The following is a 21093-nucleotide window of genomic DNA, read 5'->3' on the forward strand; positions in this document are numbered from 1 at the left end:
AGTAGCAAATGAGGGTTAACAAAAGTAAATCAAACCATGTAATTTTTACAACTAAATGTCACATATGCCCACCTGTAAACCTAAATAATCAAGGTACACTGCAATTCGATAGTAAAAAATACCTCGGCATTCATCTTGATAGACAAATTACTTAGAAAAACCATATCTTCAATAAACCAAAACACCTTGAATTAAAATTAAGACAACTTTATTGGCTACTTGGAAGAAGATCTGAACTATCCCTAGAAAATTAATTAGTTGCCAGGTGAAAAATAATTAACAAAAAATTGTAATAGAAAATATCTAGGATTCTTCTTCTTCATGTGCCGTGCTCGATTATTGAGCGTTGGCTATCAAATTGGCTATAGTAATCTTGTTGTGAAAAGGGATGCAGAGGATCTGTTAAACCATTCTCTCAGGTTTTTCACTCAGGTCAAGCCATGACGTTCTTCTTCGACCTGGCCCTCTTCCGTCTACCTTGCCTTGTATTATTAAATGGGGTATATTATATCTCTCTCTAGGAATCTAGGATTCTAGGAACTAAAAAAGTAAAACGTCTAAGAAATGGATAAATAAGAAGAGAAACCTGAAAATCTTAAAAAAATAATAAAACTAAATGGAAAAACTCATTAAACCTAGAAAAATTTACAAATTATAGAGGAAACAAAAATAATAAAAACACTAAAGTGAATAACACACTTAAAGAGATCAGAACCCAGCTCTTTGACACATACCTAAATACTGCAAATACTGTAAGGATATAGTTATAGTAGGCTCGGAAATCGGCTAGAAAAGTTAAACCGAATATAACAAAATTCTAATTTAGTCCAGACAAATTAATGTATTTTCTTACCAACAAAAATGAGATGTTTTAACCAAATAATGTTTCAAATATGATGTGCAAAATAATTTTAAAATCGGTTCAGCAAATGAACTTGCTTTTTTGTCCTTAAAAGTAGAAAAAAAGATTAATTTCTCTTGCTTAATATTTATCCTCGAATTATTTTAACTGTACTAATATGCAAGTGTTTATTGTAAGTTCTAAAATAGACTAATTTACAATGATTAACGGGCTGTTAAAATACCGGCAAATGCTTATCTTTAAAGCAGCTACTTGAATTTCTTAAACATTTATACCAAACATTGATGTTTGGTCTAAATGCTGAAACTTTATTGCATATCCTGACCGATTTCCATTTCTACTATACCTTAAAAGATATTTTTTATACTCTTACCAAACTCTTTAATGATTTTGGAAGGTTTAAATCATATTTCCTAGTTAACAAATCTTCTAGTCTGCCAGGAGTACAAATTATAATATTTCCTCCATGTGATTTGAAATTATTTACATCTTCTTCAACACTATTTCCTCCAACCAATAAAATATTGGATATATTCTAAAATAATACAGCATATACAGTGTGGGCCAAAGAAAACAGTCCACCTCGATATTTGGCAGTAGTTATTAGATTTTCAAGAAATGACGGAACAGGTCGATTTTTGTTCTAAAGGGGACACATTTTTACGATACATACGTCTGTCATTTGTCAACCCCTCCCTTCCCCTTTCCCAACCCCTTATTTTTAAATAGGGAATAGGGGTCGTGTGCTAGCTCATTTCAAAGGTTATTCAATTCATTGACATAATTATTTATACGTGGTGTCCAAGAAAAATTATTTTGAATTAAATTAATTGATACAAAAAGAAGAATGTATGCAATTTATTTAATTCAAAATACATTCTACTGTTGTCACAAAACAGAAAAAAATGTTTTTTGATAAATAAACACTGCTTTTCGCTTAATTTCAATGTTCAAACTGCCACCCATCTGCCTCTTGGTAGGTTGAATATTGAATTTAGCAACAAACAATGTTTATTTAACAAATAAACATTTTTTTCTGTTTTCTGTCAGCAGTAGAATGTATTTTGAGTTAAATAAATTACATACATTCTTCTTTTTGTGTCAATTAATTTAATTCAAAATAATTTTTCTTGGACACCCTGTATAAAAATAATTATGTCAATGTTAATATTACTGAATAGAGAATTGAATAACCTTTCAAATGAGCTAGCGCACGACCCCTACTCCCTATTTAAAAATAAGTGGTGGGGAAAGTGAAAGGGAGGGGGTTGACAAATGCCAAATGTATGTACCGTAAAAATGTGTCCCCCTTATATCAAAAATCGACCTATTTCTTCATTTCCTTAAAATCTAATAAATACTGCCAAATATCAAGGTGGACTGTTTTCTTTTGCCCACACTGTATATTTAGAATGTGGCTTAACTGAAATAAAGATATTATTTTAAAGTGCTAATTATGATTCAAATGTATTAAACATAATCTCATGTAGATGAATTCACTTGATAAAGTCGGTTCACTCAACTCGGATGGGTTTTGACGGATTCAGAGTAGGAAACATACAACACAAAAATTCCTACCTTACACTATTAACAGCTCCAATTAAATTTGCATAATTCTTTCATTGAAAAAAAGAAGAATTATTAGAAATAGTGGGAGTGTGAACATGGACTTGATGTCAATACAAAAAAAAAAAAAAAAACAAAGTACATGGTAGTCAGTAAGCGCGAAATATTAAATATTAGCCAACAACCAATTGACAGGGTGAATAGCTATACATACCTTGGTACCGACATAAACAATCAATGGGACCACTCTAGTGAAATAAAACAACACATAGGAAAAGTGAGATCAGTGTTCATAATGATGAAGTCTCTATCATTAGATGCTATGTATTATTTCTACATTATTATACGGAGTAGAGATCTGAACACCTTCCAAAGATTCTTTAAGAAAATTCAAGACATTTAAGATGTGGTGTTATAGACCCATTTTAAGAACTTCGTGGGTGAATTGTGTGACTAATGTTGAGGTCCTGCATAGAATGGGCAAAGGAGGCGAGATAAAAGACTACACACTAGAATATCTTGACCATGTTATGTTATTATACTTTTGTTATCAGGAATGAAAAGAGATATGGATTGTTGCAACTCATTCTTCAGAAGAGAATATCTTGGCTTCAAAACCTGAGAAAGTGGTTTAATACATCAACAACTGGACTATTTTGATTCGCAGAAAGCAAAGTTAGGATAGCCATGCTGATCGCCAACATCCAGAATGGATAGGCACGATACGAAGAAGTGGAAGGGTATACTAAACTCATAAATTTTCGGTATATATTCAAAATATATACATTTCAGTTATTATAATTTACTTAATTATTGTTGTTTCGTTGTTTGTTTACTCTTAATATTGGCTATGAGCATGTGTGCTTGTTTGTATAGTAAATTCCAGCTACTTCTAGTCTGTGAAAATGTAACTAACTTGGCAAAAAAAATACTAAATTTACTAGACAGTTCTGTTTGAGAATAGCAAACCGACTATATCAGTATTATTTTAATGATTAATTTTGATATTTGTTATAATTATTACATCTAACTTACTTTAACATCGACTAACAGTTTATCAAGTACATCTCTTGTTTGCAAGGCTAATTCTCTTGTTGGAGATAAGACAACTGCCCCTACTTGATGTTTCCCCCATTTTTCTTCAGTTTCTCTTTGCTTCATTATTTGTAATATTGGTATTAGGAATGCCAGAGTCTTTCCAGAACCTAAAATAAATGTATTTATAATAATTAAACCAATGCAGAAAGTATACCATAAATGACTAAATGACAGAGAAAACGAGAATAAAAAAGTGAAAATCAGCAAGCACTTATCAAATTCAAAACTGAAGTAATCAAGGCCAAAATCAAGAGCTGGACACATAATGTACATAGGGGGAAGAAAATCTAGAGAAGCCTGGAAATTTATAAAAAATGTAAGAACCAACAAAAGACAAGAAACTATGATAAACATCATAACAAAAAAGAATGTCAAGAGCATTCCAAAACATTATTGGTAGAAAGAGACCAGAATACACTATGGCATCACACAACATACTCTCTATTCGGTAGGGATACACCGGTCACGGATTAATAAAGAAACAAACGAATCGGCAGGTCGATTGTAATATTTTAGGTATACCAGTAACATAAGCGTAGACCTCGGGTGCGTAGAGGGCCAATATCTATTTAATTATTGAATTTTTAGTAATTTTTTGATTAAAATTTAATAAACAGGATAATTTAAGGAAAAATAATAAGATAAATAATAAAATACAATGCACCCTTGTTAGAAATACCTTTCTTAGCAAAAACTTAATACTAACTTAGGAGTAAGATTATGCAAAACACCTGACTAGAACATTTTCCCGAGCAGATGCGAAGAGACTTCCTTGACTAAAAGAACAATTAGGATTTACCCGCAAGTAATATTTTAAATACGAAAAAATATATAGATTAGTGCCGATTCGATATGCGGTCTACCATCCAATATGCGGTCTACCGCAGAGTAACTAATTCGTTATGTGGTCTATCACAGAGTAGTTATTTCGATATGCGGCCACCACTAAATAATGTTAATGCATTCAGTAAATTTTGCAACTACTCGTATATACAGTATGGTGCAAATGAAAGGAATAAATTCTTTATTTCTTAAACCGATGACATTAGGGAAAATCCCGAAACAGGTCGATTTTTGTTTTTAAATTATGATATTTTGAATGAAGTAAAAGACAGACGTACTCTCAATCATTTATTGTAACTTCCGACGACTGGTTTCGCTCTCTAAAGTATGCAGAGCATCTTCAGGTCAACGGTTACAAGTAACTAAATGATTCGGTTACAAGGAGGTACTACCTCAGTATTCATTAACATGATATATCTGCTTAAGTTATGCTAACGGGATATGGTGGAATAGACGGAGAATGTTGCAAAGGTAAACAAGTTTATGGAATTTGGGAATTTTTGAGGGTGAAGAGATAGTTGGTGAAAGACAACCAACAAATCTGTACCGGTTTTAAAGATTTTTATTTCTATTTATTAAAAGATTTTTGTTTTTATTTATATTTATTAAAGACTTCTATTTATTAGTGTATGTGTTAGTGTAAGACTAACAACGTTTGGATCAAAACGGGTCGATATCTAATATGTATGTTAGATGTGGACGTGCAGCTGTAACCTAAATTGTTAAAGTCAATACTCCTTGATGTTTTAATGAGAGGAGTAGTGGTCGTAAAAAGAATGAAAAATCGGAAAGCTTAAAAATTGTAGCTAAAAGGGTATATTAGCAGTCATATAGTAATAACAGTAATAAATGTGAATTGATAGACAACAATGTAGGTACATGAAATTGAGATATAAATTAAAGGGTGAGAATTAGAGTAGAAAAGAAAAGAAAGGAAGGGATTAAAATTCAGTTGAAAGTAATTGATTGTAAATTGAGACTATGTATTATTGATATAAGCAGTGAAGAAACATTAATAAACTATTGAAACAGATAAAAGAAAGGAATAGTAATAAAATATATTTTGGGGGTATACCTACATTGTGTTTTAAAATCTGTCAATAAACCCATTCAACATATGATATTTTGGCATACTAGTGTCGTCATCCATCTGGGGGTGATGACGTAATCGATGATTTTTTTAAATGAGAATAGGGGTCGAGTGCTAGCTCATTTGAAAGGTCATTAAATTCACTATTTAGTCATATAAACATTTACACAATTATTTGTACAGGGCGTGCAAAAAAATTTTTAATGAAATTATTTGACAAAAAAGAAGAATGTATGTAGTTTATTTAATTCAAAATACATTTTACTGTTGCCCAGAAACAGAAAAAATGTTTATTTCAAACATAAACATTGCTTTTCGATTAAATTCAATGTTCAAGCCAGCTCCCGCCAGCCACCTGTTTCTTAGGAAGTTTGAACATTTAATTTAAGCGAAAAACAATGTTTATTTGTGATATAAACATTTTTTTACTGATTTCTAACAGCAATAAAATGTATTTTAAATTAAATAAATTATATAGATTCTTCTTTTTTTGTCAAATAATTTAAATTAAAAAAATTTTTTGGGCGCCCTGTATAAACAATTATGTAAATGTTTATATTAATAAATAGAGAATTGAATGATCCAAATGAGCTAGCACACGACCCCTATTCTCATTTAAAAAAATCATCGATTACTTCATCACGCCCATATGGATGACGTTACTAGTATGACATTTATGGCAAAATATCATAATTTAAAAATAAAAATCGACCTGTTTCAGGATTTTTCCTTAAAGTCGCCGGTTTACGAAATAACGAATTTATTCCTTTCATTTGCACCATACTGTATAGTATCAAAATAAAGCTCATTTTTTGACCTAGGTATTTTAATTACGGTACTGTCTTGGCATTTTAATTATTCAAGTGAAAGTACTTAATTACCCAAATAGGTGCAAAACCAAATTAGAGAAAGTATGACAAACTAATGCAATTTTAATAGGTAATTTAACTAAATGGGTCGACAAACAAATCAGGAATGCTATAAGAAACTATAAGGACATTTGTTATCTTCCAGTTGAATTTATTCTGTCGAATTGGTAACGCCTTATATTGTTAATTTTGTGAGAATCTGTTCGTGCTGTTTAACCGAAAATGCCAAGACGTGTTTTAGATGTAGATACTCTAATTTGTAACCTACATAAGTACTTTATTGCGGAAAAAAACAATGGTGGTCCTTTAAAATCGGTAACGTCTGTACAACAACGCGTGTGCGATGCTTTAGAAATTAGCGAATCAAAATTAAGATCTACAATTAAAAACGAGAATAGTGAAGTGCCGGAAAACGATCACCACCATACTCGCCTGTTATTAAAAACGAACAATATGTTAGAAGGACGAAAATTTCAAATTCGTAATATCATATATCAAATGCGTGCAAATAAGGAACATGTGACTTTAGGTACAATTTTACTTAAGTTAAAAGAGAGGAAATTTGGTGACATCGGCAGAACAAGTTTATGGCAAGTCCTACATAACATAGGATTCAGATTTAAAAAAGAGGATAACAGAAAAGCGCTTTGTGAAAGAAGTTCTGTTGTACACAAGAGAATTGAGTTTCTGAGAAAATAAATATAACATATTTAAAGAAGAAGGGTCAACTTTTGTATATTTAGACGAAACATGGATATTTTCTAAGGGTGCTACCAAGAGAATATGGCAAGATGACAACATAAAATCGATCAAGCATGCTAGTGGAGAAGGGAAGCGACATATAATTCTGCACGCGGGAGGGAAGACAGGCTTTATAGAAGGTGCTGATTTAATATTTTCGTCTACATCAAAAAACAGTGACTATCGTGACAATATGAACACGGAAATGTTTGTGAAATGGTTGCGTGAAAAACTTCTTCCCGGATTAAGTGAGCCCAGCGTAATTATTTTAGACAATGCGCCTTATCATTCAGAAATACTAAACAAAAGTCCAACAAATTCGTGGAATGTAGATAAGATTAAAGAATGGCTAACAAATGAACGCATATCTATTCCACAGCATATATTAAAGTCTGAGTTGTTACGTTTGGCAAAAGAACATGCAAAACCAAAAATCTTTGTGGTGGATCAGGTTACTGAAAGTTACGGGCATCAAGTTTTACGTCTTCCACCATACCACTGCCAGTTTAATCCCATCGAATATATATGGGGAATAGCAAAATAATATTACGAAACCATATTGGGCCTAATGGGTATACAGACGAAGCGGTTTGGGAAACTTGGCGAGAAGCACTTTCAATTGCAACTCCAGAAGTATGGCGGAACTGTATATACAAGTGCGAAAAATTAATTGAGGATTGGTGGATTCGTGAAAATAAAATTAACGAAATAAGCCCAATCATAATAACAATTAACGGTGACGACAGCGATGATGATGACAGCGATGGCGATGATAGTGTGAACAATAACGACTAAATCATTTTAGTAAAAAAAATTGGTACGTATATTGACTTAATAATATTTAGCATTTTACTTAAATATTTGATGTTTACATAATGCCCTGCTGTAGGATTTCCGGATCCTTTTCAAGGCGTGATTTGTTTGAAATCGAAACTATTTGTAGATATTGTAGGTACATACGTAATATTATAATATTGTTTTTAATAATTTTTATTTACGGGAAAAATACCCCATTATACATATAAACTATAAAATATACATGACTAACATAGAAAACATGCGATCTGATAAAAGAATAAAACAAGCTCAAATTAGTTTACAATAAACGCTTTTTACACGCGTCAATTGACTTTAATTTAAAAACATCCAACGTCAATATATCACTTAAATTGATTGTGACTTTATAGAAAACCATTTTAGAGATTAAATTAAAACATCAACAATACAGCAACGTTTAGCCTTCTACCTTTTATAAGTTATAATTTGTTTTATTTTTATTATATTGATATTCATGCAACCATTAATATTAGGTATATTGATTTTTGGCTACGGATAATGAACTGTTATAAAGAATCACGAAATTATGTCGTTTAGGCTTCTGAGGCTATACAAACACCTAAAATTTAAAATTATTTGATTTATATAAGAACCTCCTCAAATAAAAAATTACTGCGCCCATGTGTAAATAGTTAAACTACAGCGGACCAGTAAATTCGTTCATTTCTTTCTTAATCCATGACCGGTGTAAGTCTACCGAATAGACATTAATTGAGGTCACAGGACAGCCAATCAATATAAACAAAGAACAGACCAGAAAAGCAATAACCTTTTGAAAAAGCGGCTGTGCCCCAGGGCCGGAAGGAATATCTGCAGAAGTATTAAAAAACTGACAAATTAGCAAAAATAATGACAATATTATTTAACAGATTTTTAACTGAAGAACCAATACCAAAGATATGGAAAGGATAGATAACATCTATACATAAAAAAAGGTAGAAAAACAAGAGCCAAATAACTACAGAGGAATTACCGTAACTAGCAGTCGACTGCATGGATGAATATTAAAAGACCTCAAATGTGAAGAGTAGCATCCATACAAATCAGAGGAACAAAGTGGCTTTAGGGCAGGTAGATCCACAATAGAGAACATTTACTGTAATTTACTGTACTTTAACCCAAGTAATAGAAAAAAAGGCTGTCAAGAGCCCAAGAGTTGTATTTACTTGTGGTAGATTTAAGGAAGGCATATGACACAGTACCCAATTATAGATGATGGGAAGTACTAGAAAAAACCAATATAAATGTATCTATCATACAGGCACTGAAAGAACTTTATTGAAACTCGACATCCAAAATTAAAATTGGAAATGGAATATCAAAAGGTTTCCTGGTCATAGGACTGGATCCCACGTATGAAAAAAAAGTTGATTAATAGCACACTAAAAATTTGTTAATAGCTTAACGGTGTCTAGTCGGACAAACTTTGATATATGGGAACACTGGAATAGGGGAAGTTTTAATTGTGGGACAGGTTAAAAATTTGGATTGGTCAGACCACAAAAACGGCACATGTATTTTGTCTGACAGAATTAAACTCTCCAAACAGAGATTAAACTCTCATGCAAAAATCAGACTGCTATTTATCACCAAATGGGCGTTTTAATGAGTGGAACATGTAGAATATGTCAAATGACAGGAATTATGACAGGTGATAAATAGCAGTCTGATTTTTGCATGAGAGTTTATCTCTGTTCAGAGAGTTTAAGTCTGTTCTGTCGGACAAAATAAATGTGCCGTTTTTGTGGTCTGACCGTTCCAAATTTTTAACCTGTTCCACAATTAAAACTGCCCCTGTTACAGTGTTCCCATATATCAAAGTTTATCCGACTAGACACCCTTAAGCTATTAACAAATTTTCAGCTTGCTATTAATCAACTTTTTTTTCATATGCGGGATCCAGACCTATCACTAAAGGACTAAGGCAAGGATGCTGTGTATCACCAGTTTTATTCAATATACATTTAATTATTTAAAAAGCCATAAAAATTATAAGTATATGCTATTAAATAGTTATTATTTGCAAAAATTACCAGTAACTGCTTCAGCTGCAACATCTTTCTTCTTTAAAAGCTGAGGTATAGTGTACGCTTGCACTGGTGTCATAGTAGGAAACTTTAGTGATTCAATTCCACATTTTACCTCTGAGTGAAGTTCTACATCTAAATCATTCCAATTCTTTAACATATTTAAAATAAATTTATTTCTTTATAAATAAATCAACATAACCACAATTTAAAGAGGTTAAAATCGTCTTCTGTCTTCTACTTTAATTATGTGCTTCTTCTTTTCAACGGTTTCCTTCATGATGATTACAAGTTTGTATGCGAGTATGTATTTAAATATTTAAAGCATGTTTAAAGCCATTTTCTTGTGGAATATAAAGAACGATTTCCGAAGTGGAAATCTAACTGAAATTGTTTCTGTGATAAAGAAAGATGTACCCAGTCCATGGTCCATACATACTGGGTTGCTCGGTGATACTGGTCGACTGGTCCGTGGTCCATACCCAGAGTTGCCAGATTTGATTTTCTAAATCCCCCACTTTTAAACTGAAATTCCCCCAAATTGAAGCTCAAATACCCCAAATTTAAATTTTTGCCGCCACCACTGGTTTCTGATTGATGCGCATGCGCAGTTCGTAGAATTCAAAATTCAAATGTCAATTGTCAATGTCATTTCAGGCCTCAGGGTCACTCAGGGAAGGGATTGTTTGGTGATTGTTGTTATTGTTTTGATTTTTATAATTTGATTAATAACAATAATATTGTTAACATTATTTGATATCAAACTAGCTGATTACCATAATCAGCTACTGAATAAAGATACCTTCCTACACTGGTTTGAAGAGTAGTTATTAAAGTAGGAATAATTATATTATATGGACAATGCTTCACACCATAGCAGCTTGATACATTACATTATAAAGCTCAAAAACAGGAATTGAATGGTTAATTACAAAAAACATAAATTTTTCAAAAATGAATAACCATTCTCAATTTCAATGCGTATGGCTTGCAAATTGTAGAAGCCTCGGAGGTGTAACCAGAGAAGGTTCCCATTGTTTTCATTCTGGTGGGATATGTTATATGCCATTAGAGTGAAAACTTAGTCTTTTTATAAAGTTTTCAGTTAATATATTTAATTATGAACCCTCGGAAATAATTTAAAGTGTTTTACATGCATGGCATGGTTAATAAGTCGGTTCGCTAAACTCAGACACAACTGGCAAAAACAAAAAAAAAATGACCTACTAAAATGACTAGCCAGTTCTGTATGAGTTTAGCGGACAGACTTTAACTGTTCTATGATTTACACATGATGAGCGAGCAGGGTGCTTATTTCTAAAAAAGAAAATTTCTATTTTCATTTATATGTACATTTTACACCATCATTTCATTTTATATCTTATTAGCCATGCCATGCATGTAAAACGTAGAGGTAGACCAATCCATGATTTTTGAATTTTAGTAGTCAAATGTATAGAGAACAGTGAACCAAAATGTATTTATCAACAGAGGGCGCTAAAATAATTCATAGGTTCCATAATCTTCGATTATGAGAGTACAATAATATTATGCAGTTCTATTCTAATGTTCTATGTACATTCACAAATTTAATTGACCATGACCCCCTAAAATCCCCCACAATTTTTTTTACCCCCAAAAAATCCCCCAGCCATTACAGCTTAAAAAAATTCCCCCAGAAGCTTTCAAATTACCCCAAAAATGGGGGGAAATACCCCAATCTGGCAACTCTGTCCATACCAGTCTAGACACACGCCCAATCTATTAACCTTGGTCTATACGCTCTGAGCTTCGCTGGTGTCGCTCCTAGCGGTTACTAATTCAACTTTCACTGGTAATTTTTAAATTTATTATTTAATTGTTATCGCTTAATATTTACAACGCAAAAAATTAATCAAATTGTAATCGATTTTTTTAAGATTTTGCTAATCATTTTGACGTTCTATTGATAAAATATGAATTTCTTACTTCGGATACTTTCACAATTATCGTGTAGATGGCGCTAAGATTGGTAGATTGATTTATAATTACATATTACGGAACATTAAAAAAACTTAAATTCAGTATTTAAAACGTAAGTATATTTAAGTTAAAAATATTTACCACAGCTTTGACCAACTAATATTTTTTTTAATTAATGTTTTTAATTTTAATTTTAAATTAATCACTTTGACATTTATGTCAAATTTCCGGTAAAGGTTTACAGACTTGTCACTACTGGCGCTCGCGAATTTGTAAATATCCCCTCTACGTACGAGCTCACAGCGTGAGCTCGTACGTAGAAGAGATACAAATTCGCGAGCGCCAGTAGTGACAAGTCTGTAAACGATTACTGGAAATTTGACATAAATGTCAAAGTGATTAATTTAAAATTAAAATTAAAAACATTAATTATATAAAGTATTAGTTTGTCAAAGCTGTGTTATATATTTTTACCTTAAATATATAATACGTTTTAAATACTGAATTTAAGTTTTTTTAATGTTCCGTAATATCTAATTCTAAATTAATACATTAATCTTACTGCCATCTACACGATAATTGTGAAAGTATCCGAAGTAAGAAATTCATATTTTATCAATAGAACGTCAAAATGATTAGCAAAATCTTAAAAAAATCGATTATAATTTAATTACTTTTTTGCGTTGTAAATATTAAGCGATAACAATTAAATAATAAATTTAAAAATTACCAGTGAAAGTTGATTAGTAATCCGCCAGGAGCGACACCAGCGAAGCTCTGTATTTATGACAATGACACTGTCATCTGTCATTATGACAGTTGTACAAGGCTGTCAAAATCGTTATGGCGTCAAGTGCAAAAAATCTCAAATCAAAACAATAATATTTTGGAATAAAATAGGTGAAATAAAATGGTGTAATTCATTGATATTAATACAGATAAAATAAACAATGGCTGCGGCGCTAGAATCTTCAACAACAGACACTGCGTGGATCAATTTTTGCGAACGACACGCACAAGCCGCGGCTCAAGATTTTTCCAAAAGTTGTATTCAGTACATAAACATGAATCTTTCCGAAAGTGCAAAATCTACGATTACTCACAAAGAGTTTTTGAGAAAATACATAGAAGCCTTTAAAGATCAGTTTGAAATGGATTTTAACAAGAGGAGACTACACAATACAAAATTATCAAATGGTGTTGGTACAAGAACTGAGGAGGATATACTGGAGAATGAGGATGGCTCACCGAAAATGCAACATAAGCCGTTTTTTCGAAGGTAAAATGACATTTGTAAATCAGCCTGATGTAATTGCTCAGAATTGTAACACATATTTTTTCGCTTTCAGACTCAGTTTTAAGGTACTTCGTAAAAGTAAAGATCTGTTTCACAAGCAACACTCTGATGATGTAGATATGACCCATAGTAAAACAAAACTTGCCAAAATTGTTGTTGAGTGTAGAAAAGAAGGTATTGTCAATTATTCTACACCAGAAAGTCTAGATCAGCCAGGTGGTCCTCCTAAATGGGAAAAGTGCCGACTACAGTTGGTTAAAGCAACAGGAGGTTACATGCTGGAGTTTTATTCCCCACCAAAAAATCAAAAGGTAGGCAAATACTGCTTTTAACAGAGATACCATGAATACCTTAATACAGATTTTAATGTATGCATTCAATCTTATTTCCCATTATTAAGATCTGCACACAATAATAAGAATATTAAAGAATATTGTCTCATTACCCGTGTGAGAAGGCACATAGAATAAGAATATGTATCAATGATTCTTTTAAATTTCATTGCCTTGATAACTTATATTCACTGGGAGCATTAACTATGCTTAACATATGTCAATATTGTCGAACGAACGCACGAAACATTATTTATTCTGCGTTTAGGCTTAAGCCTCTTCAGGGTACTGGAAACTCCTTTTCAGGAGTGTAGGGACAATGTGAGTAAACTGGTGTGTGGATATTAGAATGATGATGTAGGCAGGAAGCAAAATCGCTAGTGAAGCAGGGGCTTTAGAAGGTGGTGTTGTTGTTTTAGCACAGAAGCTATAGAAATGAAGGAGAAGAAAAGTTGTAGTAAACTTGCCCAAACCAATCAACGAGGACGCAAAGCTGCCATACTAAGGAACGGCTCTTGGATTCAGCATATAGGGATGCAGCTTAAGTTATCTGCGATATATTAAGGGGATTTCTTCTAGGATTTCGTAATACTCATCGGGAATTTCGTTTTTCTAACCAATTGTGGAAGATTGATATATCGATATTGTCATATCGTCAATTATTTTATACTCTCACATCCAATGTCAAATACATCCTCTAATGTATTAAAGGTGAATTGCCAAAAATAATTTGCAATATTTACTTAACTGCATTTAAAGTAAAACAAAATAATTTATGAATGCTGTTTTATATGAATTAAAAAATTGTAGCTTCTCATAACAAAAAATATAATGTTGTTCTGAAGTTATTTCCTTGTGGCATTTTTATAATGAACTATTTTAAATGGGAAATAAGCCACAATTTTACCAAAAAAATGCATTTATTAACGTTTCACTAAATATAATAAAATTATAATTAAATAAATTCATTTTTTTGGTAAAATTGTGGCTTATTTCCCATTTAAAACAGTTCATTAAAAAAATATAATTTTGTAAAAGTCTATCTTTATATTTTAAAGATTCCTATTTTATATTTTAAAGATTCTTATAAATTATACAAAAAAATAGGGCAACACTGTGATGCATAACCATATATTCAGTTATAGTTTGTTCTTTTTTTCTTTGCTCCAAATTATTTTTGGATGTAGGAAAACAAAAGAATGTCCCTGCACTATTTCTCCACATAAGTAAACAATCAATAACGACACAAGAACTGTGATAAGGCAGTTTTAAAAAATAAATGTATTATAATAATCTTCAGACCATCCCCAATTGTTAAAATTTAGTGGATAGTTTACAATAAACAATTATTACAGGTATCATTACTTGTGATTCTGTTGAGAATTATTACATATTGATGATTGAAAGGTAAAAGGTTGTAACCCACAAATCAACTTTTTTCAGGAAGTAGAAAAACGCTCCATTTAAGTAAATTCATGAGGAATTAACCTAACAATTTTTTTCATTACTTAAAGATGAATTATTGATCTACAACTTAAAGAAAAAAATATTAGGTTAATTCCTCATAAAATTACTTAAATGGAACGTTTTTCTACTGAAAAAAGTTGATTTGTGGGTTACAACCTTTTACCTTTCAACTGTCAATATAATTTCTAATAGTACCCATAATCTACAACAATTTCTTTTTTTAACGCTATTTATTTTAACAATTTGCTACTTCCATTGGAAGTCAAATTTATCTAAAATAAAATCAATGGGAAAATCCCAATAGTTGGCTGTATACCATAGTTTAAAAAAACCTATACAGAAGTAAAAACTTCAAATTGTATTTTGGTATAAAATCGTTTATTTAAAAACTATCTAAAAGTCATGCACATGGATTGCAAAGCGTTTTCGTTCTGAACAGAACATCTTCAGTGCCTGGAATGAAGTATTTCCACGTTAGATTAAGGCAAAAAGGTTAAAATTGTGACTGTTAATGAGAAAAATATGTGGAGAATACTTACATTCCGCAAAGTAGTTGTAACTAGCACACCAATGAAGGTGGTAACTTCATAATATATGGCTTACATTATAACTTTTGATAAAATATTGTGACTACAAGTCGATGTTACAAGATTAAATTATGTATGTGCCTAAAGAGCAACATGCTTCCCTGCTCGAAAAAACTAGGTACTTGCCATTTGAATTAGCACAGACCAACTGATGTAAAATGAAAAGGAATGACAAAGAGTGACATGACAAGACAAGGTAAAGTCAGTTTTTGGTTACGAACTTCAAAAAGTGTAGTTTTAATTTTTGGATTTTAATTAAAATGTAAAGGTAGGTAATAGCTGATTGAAAATATAATTAAAACTGTTTAAAAAATATGTTGAGAATCTATTGTAAAGTCTAAAATAGCAACTCTCTAATCCAGAAAAAACTAGGTTTGTTGGAAATAAGATTGGTATATTTCACGGTTAGAAGCGTGACATCATCGATTGTAAAATTTAAAGACGAAAGTTTAATTTGGTATAATAGAATGAGATAAATACTATATGTAAACAATAAATGACCTGAAGTGGAGAGATTGGATGGTAAATAAAGCAGATTTTAATTTTAAATGTTATAGATATATGTACTGTTGGTTGCCTAACATGGTGAGGAATGTTTAAATTTGGCTGTATATTGTTGTAATGATGATTCTGTCTGTTAAAATTGTAAAGGAAATTGTGGAAAAATTAAAGTTAAAATAACTAAAAGAATACAGATCAAGAGTAGATGACAATATTAAAGAAATAATTGTAAACAATGGAATTAATAAAATAGTAATGAATTAGTAACGAAAAGGAAAATAAAATATGTGACAGCAAAATCTAATTACACTTTATGTTGTTTAGGATGGAATAAAATCATTCAAGGAAAAATACCATGAAGGCTTCCAGCAGCAGTGTTTAATGTGTGGGTGAATAATGGAATGATATCTAAGAACTAATATAGGATAAATTATGTGTTAGTGTCAATATGTAATGGAGAATCTAGGATGACTGAGTATCTGAGATAGTGAACTATGAGTTTGATGTGGTATATGGTAGGGGAGTGAACAAACTGAACTAAGTTTGATGTAATTTTAGTGCAAGTTTATAATCTTAAATGACAGAGATGTTAACCAGAATTAAGAATGATGTAAAAGAACTAATATGAAATTAAATTAAAATAGCTGAGTATTGTGGGTTGCCTGATATGTAGGTGGAAAAATGAAAAAAGTCTGTTAACTTTTTCATTTTTCCAAACCTAACCAAATTAAACTTTCACCTTTAAATTTTACAATCGATGACGTCACGCTTCTAACCGTGAAATATACCAATCTTATTTCCAAAGTTTTTTCAGGATTAGAGGGTTGCTATTTTAGACTTTACAATAGATTCTCAACATATTTTTTAAACAGTTTTAATTATATTTTCAATCAGCTATTACCTACCTTTACATTTTAATTAAAATCCAAAAATTAAAACTACACTTTTTGAAGTTCGTAACCAAAAACTGACTTTACCTTGTCTTGTCATGTCACTCTTTGTCATTCCTTTTCATTTTACATCAGTTGGTCTGTGCTAATTCAAATGGCAAGTACCTAGTTTTTTCGAGCAGGGAAGCATGTTGCTCTTTAGGCACATACATAATTTAATCTTGTAACATCGACTTGTAGTCACAATATTTTATCAAAAGTTATAATGTAAGCCATATATTATGAAGTTACCACCTTCATTGGTGTCCTAGTTACAACTACTTTGCGGAATGTAAGTATTCTCCACATATTTTTCTCATTAACAGTCACAATTTTAACCTTTTTGCCTTAATCTAACGTGGAAATACTTCATTCCAGGCACTGAAGATGTTCTGTTCAGAACGAAAACGTTTTGCAATCCATGTGGATGACTTTTAGATAGTTTTTAAATAAACGATTTTATACCAAAATACAATTTGAAGTTTTTACTTCTGTATAGGTTTTTTTTCAAATTTATCTCTATTACATAATTACCATTTTTGGGGGAATTTCTATTCAAGATTCCTTTTAAGGCCATCGGTACATGATTTGCAAATATTTTATGGCTATCCCTAATTTTTCTGTCTTTACACAGCAAATTACGTGTAGTAAAATTCTCACTAGTATGGATATGTAAAGTTCGGACGTCTGCGCTGGATGGGCCATGTTGAACGGATGTTGGAGACCGAAACACCAAAACATATAATGAGGCAAACACCAGTAGGGAGAAGGTCAAAGGGAAGACCCAAACTTAGATACATGGAACAAGTGGAACAAGATCTGAAAACACTTGAGATTACCCACTGGAAGAACAAAGCAAGGAACAGAACAGAATGGCGGAAAATCCTAGAACAAGCCAGGACCCAAAAAGGGTTGTCGAGCTACTGATGATGATGAATATGTAAACATTACTACTTGACAATGTCATCATTAACTTTAAAGAGATGACTTTTGAATGTTCTTGTATAACTGTTTAATAATAATATCTATTTAATAAAACCCGATCTGTGTCCAGAGTGCAAGGTACTCTGGTACAAGTTTAGGGGAGTACTACAATGAATTTCTTGGGCGTCTAAACGTTAATAAAATCATTCTTTTTTTTTGGTTAAATTGTGGCTTATTTCCCATTTAGAATAGTTGACTACTATTTAACACTGCACTGAAATGGTTAAAGCAGGTTGGTTCAAATTGTAATAATTGCAAGTAAATTACGACTATATTATGGTTTCTTGTGTAAAATTTTATGTATGTTTTCCTCCAAATTTGGGTTACTCCTTGGATTTTAAAACATGAGTTTTCATTTTTTAGCCTCGTAGTGGTGTATTTTGTGCTCTGATAACTGAAGCTAGAGAAACAACAGCTCTGGAAATGCCAGATCACGAAAACACATTTGTATTGAAAGCTAGCAACAACATGGAATTTGTGATAGAAGCTCTAGATACTGATGATATGAGATCTTGGCTAGCTACAATCAGGTAAATGTTTTTTATTTTTCGATCATCATTTTTAACTTATCAATTTTTATCCTAACTGCAGCATTGCAGAAAATGATAATCTTATTCCTCGCTTTCCAAATATTTTTCCTTATAAGATGGCTTGTAGGAGGGCACATCTGGATCCATTATTTCAAATAATGTTGTTCTGAAGCTATTTCCTTGTGGCATTTTTATGATTAATTATTTATATGGGAAATAAGCCACAATTAAAATGAAAAAAATAATTTTATTAACGTTTCGACGCCCAAATCGGGTGCCGTTGTCAAAATACAAAATATTACTAAAATAAACTAAAGTGTTGTTGCTAAGCAAAAAAAAAATTCTTCTAATAATTTATTTAATCTCACTCATTTATATTGGCAATTCAGACATATATTATACATTTTAAAGTAGAAGACTTTAAAATGATATTGCCAATATTTTATGAGTTGCGTTCCTGGGACGACTTACTGAAAGATAGTTCATTCGATTACATGAAATTAACCCCAACTCAAGAATATCCGTCATAAAAAATTATAGCATGTGATATGTCTTTAAAAAGACAACCAAATGCAACGACAGTAAAATTCTCGCGTTAGAGACTTCATAGTAAATCACAAGGGAAAACCAGGAAAAACCTGTGATACTATCCCGACATCGTAAGTATTTGGTCTTACATTAATTTACTCTCAAAAAATAATACCAAATTCTGACTTGTAACATGTTTAAATTATAAATATTATTAATAATACTAGATATATAAGTAATACTAAAATATAAAATATGTACTAGCTCGATATTATTGACTTACTAATCTTGGTATTTTCTTTCTATTGACTTCCTCTTTCAGTATGGGTAACCACATCCTACTGCATTCTACCGAGGAATTTGCGACACAATTGGTTTCATTTAGCATAATTAGAGCCGCTTCTTTGATTTTTCTCTTTTTACTATCTGATTCTTTCATATGGCCTCATGGATCAGAATTGTTGGATACATTCCTGAATATTATAAACGATCAAGAAGAGACAATAAAATTTACAATGGAAAAGGAATACAATAACAGCCTACCTTTCCTCGATGTTTTGATCTCAAAGAAGGATATTGGATATGAGACTCAAGTGTATAGAAAACCAACACACACCAACAGATATCTCAATTACAAGTCAAATCACAACATCAACGTTAAAAAGGGAATCATTAAATCCTTATATGATAGAGCCAAAATTACTTGTTCTAACGAAAATTCCTTTTTAGCAGAAAAACAATTGTTAACATCTGTTTTATTAAAAAATGATTATCCTTTATCGTTTATAAATAAGGAATTGTCAAGATTGGATCGAATGGAACAGAACAACTTAGAACGGGATCCTACAACATTCACCAGAAATAATACGAGGAAAATATCAATACCATATATAAAAGGACTATCCGAGAAACTTAAAACAATAGGAAATAAATTCAACATTTCAACAACATTCAAAACAACAAACACATTGAGATCTATTCTATCTAAAACTAAACCTAACAATGATCAAGAAAGAACAAAAAATTGCATTTATAAAATACCTTGTGAATGCGAACAATTTTATTTAGGTGAGACATCAAGACCATTAGACGTTAGAATAAGTGAACATCAATCTTATATTAAAAATAGAGAATTTGAGAGATCTCAAATATGTCAACACGCATGGGATAATGAACATAGAGTTCAGTGGAGAGATTCAAGTATAGTCCTGAAAGAATCAGATAGTAAAAAGAGAAAAATCAAAGAAGCGGCTCTAATTATGCTAAATGAAACCAATTGTGTCGCAAATTCCTCGGTAGAATGCAGTAGGATGTGGTTACCCATACTGAAAGAGGAAGTCAATAGAAAGAAAATACCAAGATTAGTAAGTCAATAATATCGAGCTAGTACATATTTTATATTTTAGTATTACTTATATATCTAGTATTATTAATAATATTTATAATTTAAACATGTTACAAGTCAGAATTTGGTATTACTTTTTGAGAGTAAATTAATGTAAGACCAAATACTTACGATGTCGGGATAGTATCACAGGTTTTTCCTGGTTTTCCCTTGTGATTTACTATGAAGTCTCTAACGCGAGAATTTTACTGTCGTTACATTTGGTTGTCTTTTTAAAGACATATCACATGCTATAATTTTTTATGACGGATATTCTTGAGTTGGGGTTAATTTCATGTAATCGAATGAACTATCTTTCAGTAAGTCGTCCCAGGAACGCAACTCATAAAATATTGGCAATATCATTTTAAAGTCTTCTACTTTAAAATGTATAATATATGTCTGAATTGCCAATATAAATGAGTGAGATTAAATAAATTATTAGAAGAATTTTTTTTTGCTTAGCAACAACACTTTAGTTTATTTTAGTAATATTTTGTATTTTGACAACGGCACCCGATTTGGGCGTCGAAACGTTAATAAAATTATTTTTTTCATTTTAATTGTGGCTTATTTCCCATATAAATAATTAATCATTCAAATAATGTGTCCGAAGTATTGTAACTTTCGATATTTGATGACCGTCATTACCTCTAGGT

The 21093-nt window shown here is 31.4% G+C and overlaps 2 protein-coding genes across 2 annotated transcripts in view; one reads left to right on the forward strand and one right to left on the reverse strand.

Moving 5' to 3' along the window:
• LOC126881881 (probable ATP-dependent RNA helicase DDX55 homolog) overlaps positions 1 to 10345 on the reverse strand; it is a 30787-nt gene extending 20442 nt beyond the window's left edge. Inside the window, exons 1-3 of the mRNA XM_050646530.1 lie at positions 9940 to 10345; positions 3464 to 3633; positions 1236 to 1397 (exon numbers count right to left, since the gene is read on the reverse strand). Coding sequence (XP_050502487.1) covers positions 1236 to 1397; positions 3464 to 3633; positions 9940 to 10093 — 486 coding nt within the window. The 5' untranslated portion in view covers positions 10094 to 10345. The remainder of the gene's footprint in view (positions 1 to 1235; positions 1398 to 3463; positions 3634 to 9939) is intronic.
• Positions 10346 to 12725: 2380 nt separating this feature from the next.
• LOC126881883 (SH2B adapter protein 2) overlaps positions 12726 to 21093 on the forward strand; it is a 45770-nt gene continuing 37402 nt past the window's right edge. The window contains exons 1-3 of the mRNA XM_050646531.1: positions 12726 to 13174; positions 13245 to 13503; positions 18356 to 18522. Coding sequence (XP_050502488.1) covers positions 12846 to 13174; positions 13245 to 13503; positions 18356 to 18522 — 755 coding nt within the window. The 5' untranslated portion in view covers positions 12726 to 12845. The remainder of the gene's footprint in view (positions 13175 to 13244; positions 13504 to 18355; positions 18523 to 21093) is intronic.

This window comes from Diabrotica virgifera, chromosome 3, assembly GCF_917563875.1.
Source record: "Diabrotica virgifera virgifera chromosome 3, PGI_DIABVI_V3a".
Classification (NCBI taxonomy): Eukaryota; Metazoa; Arthropoda; class Insecta; order Coleoptera; family Chrysomelidae; genus Diabrotica; species Diabrotica virgifera.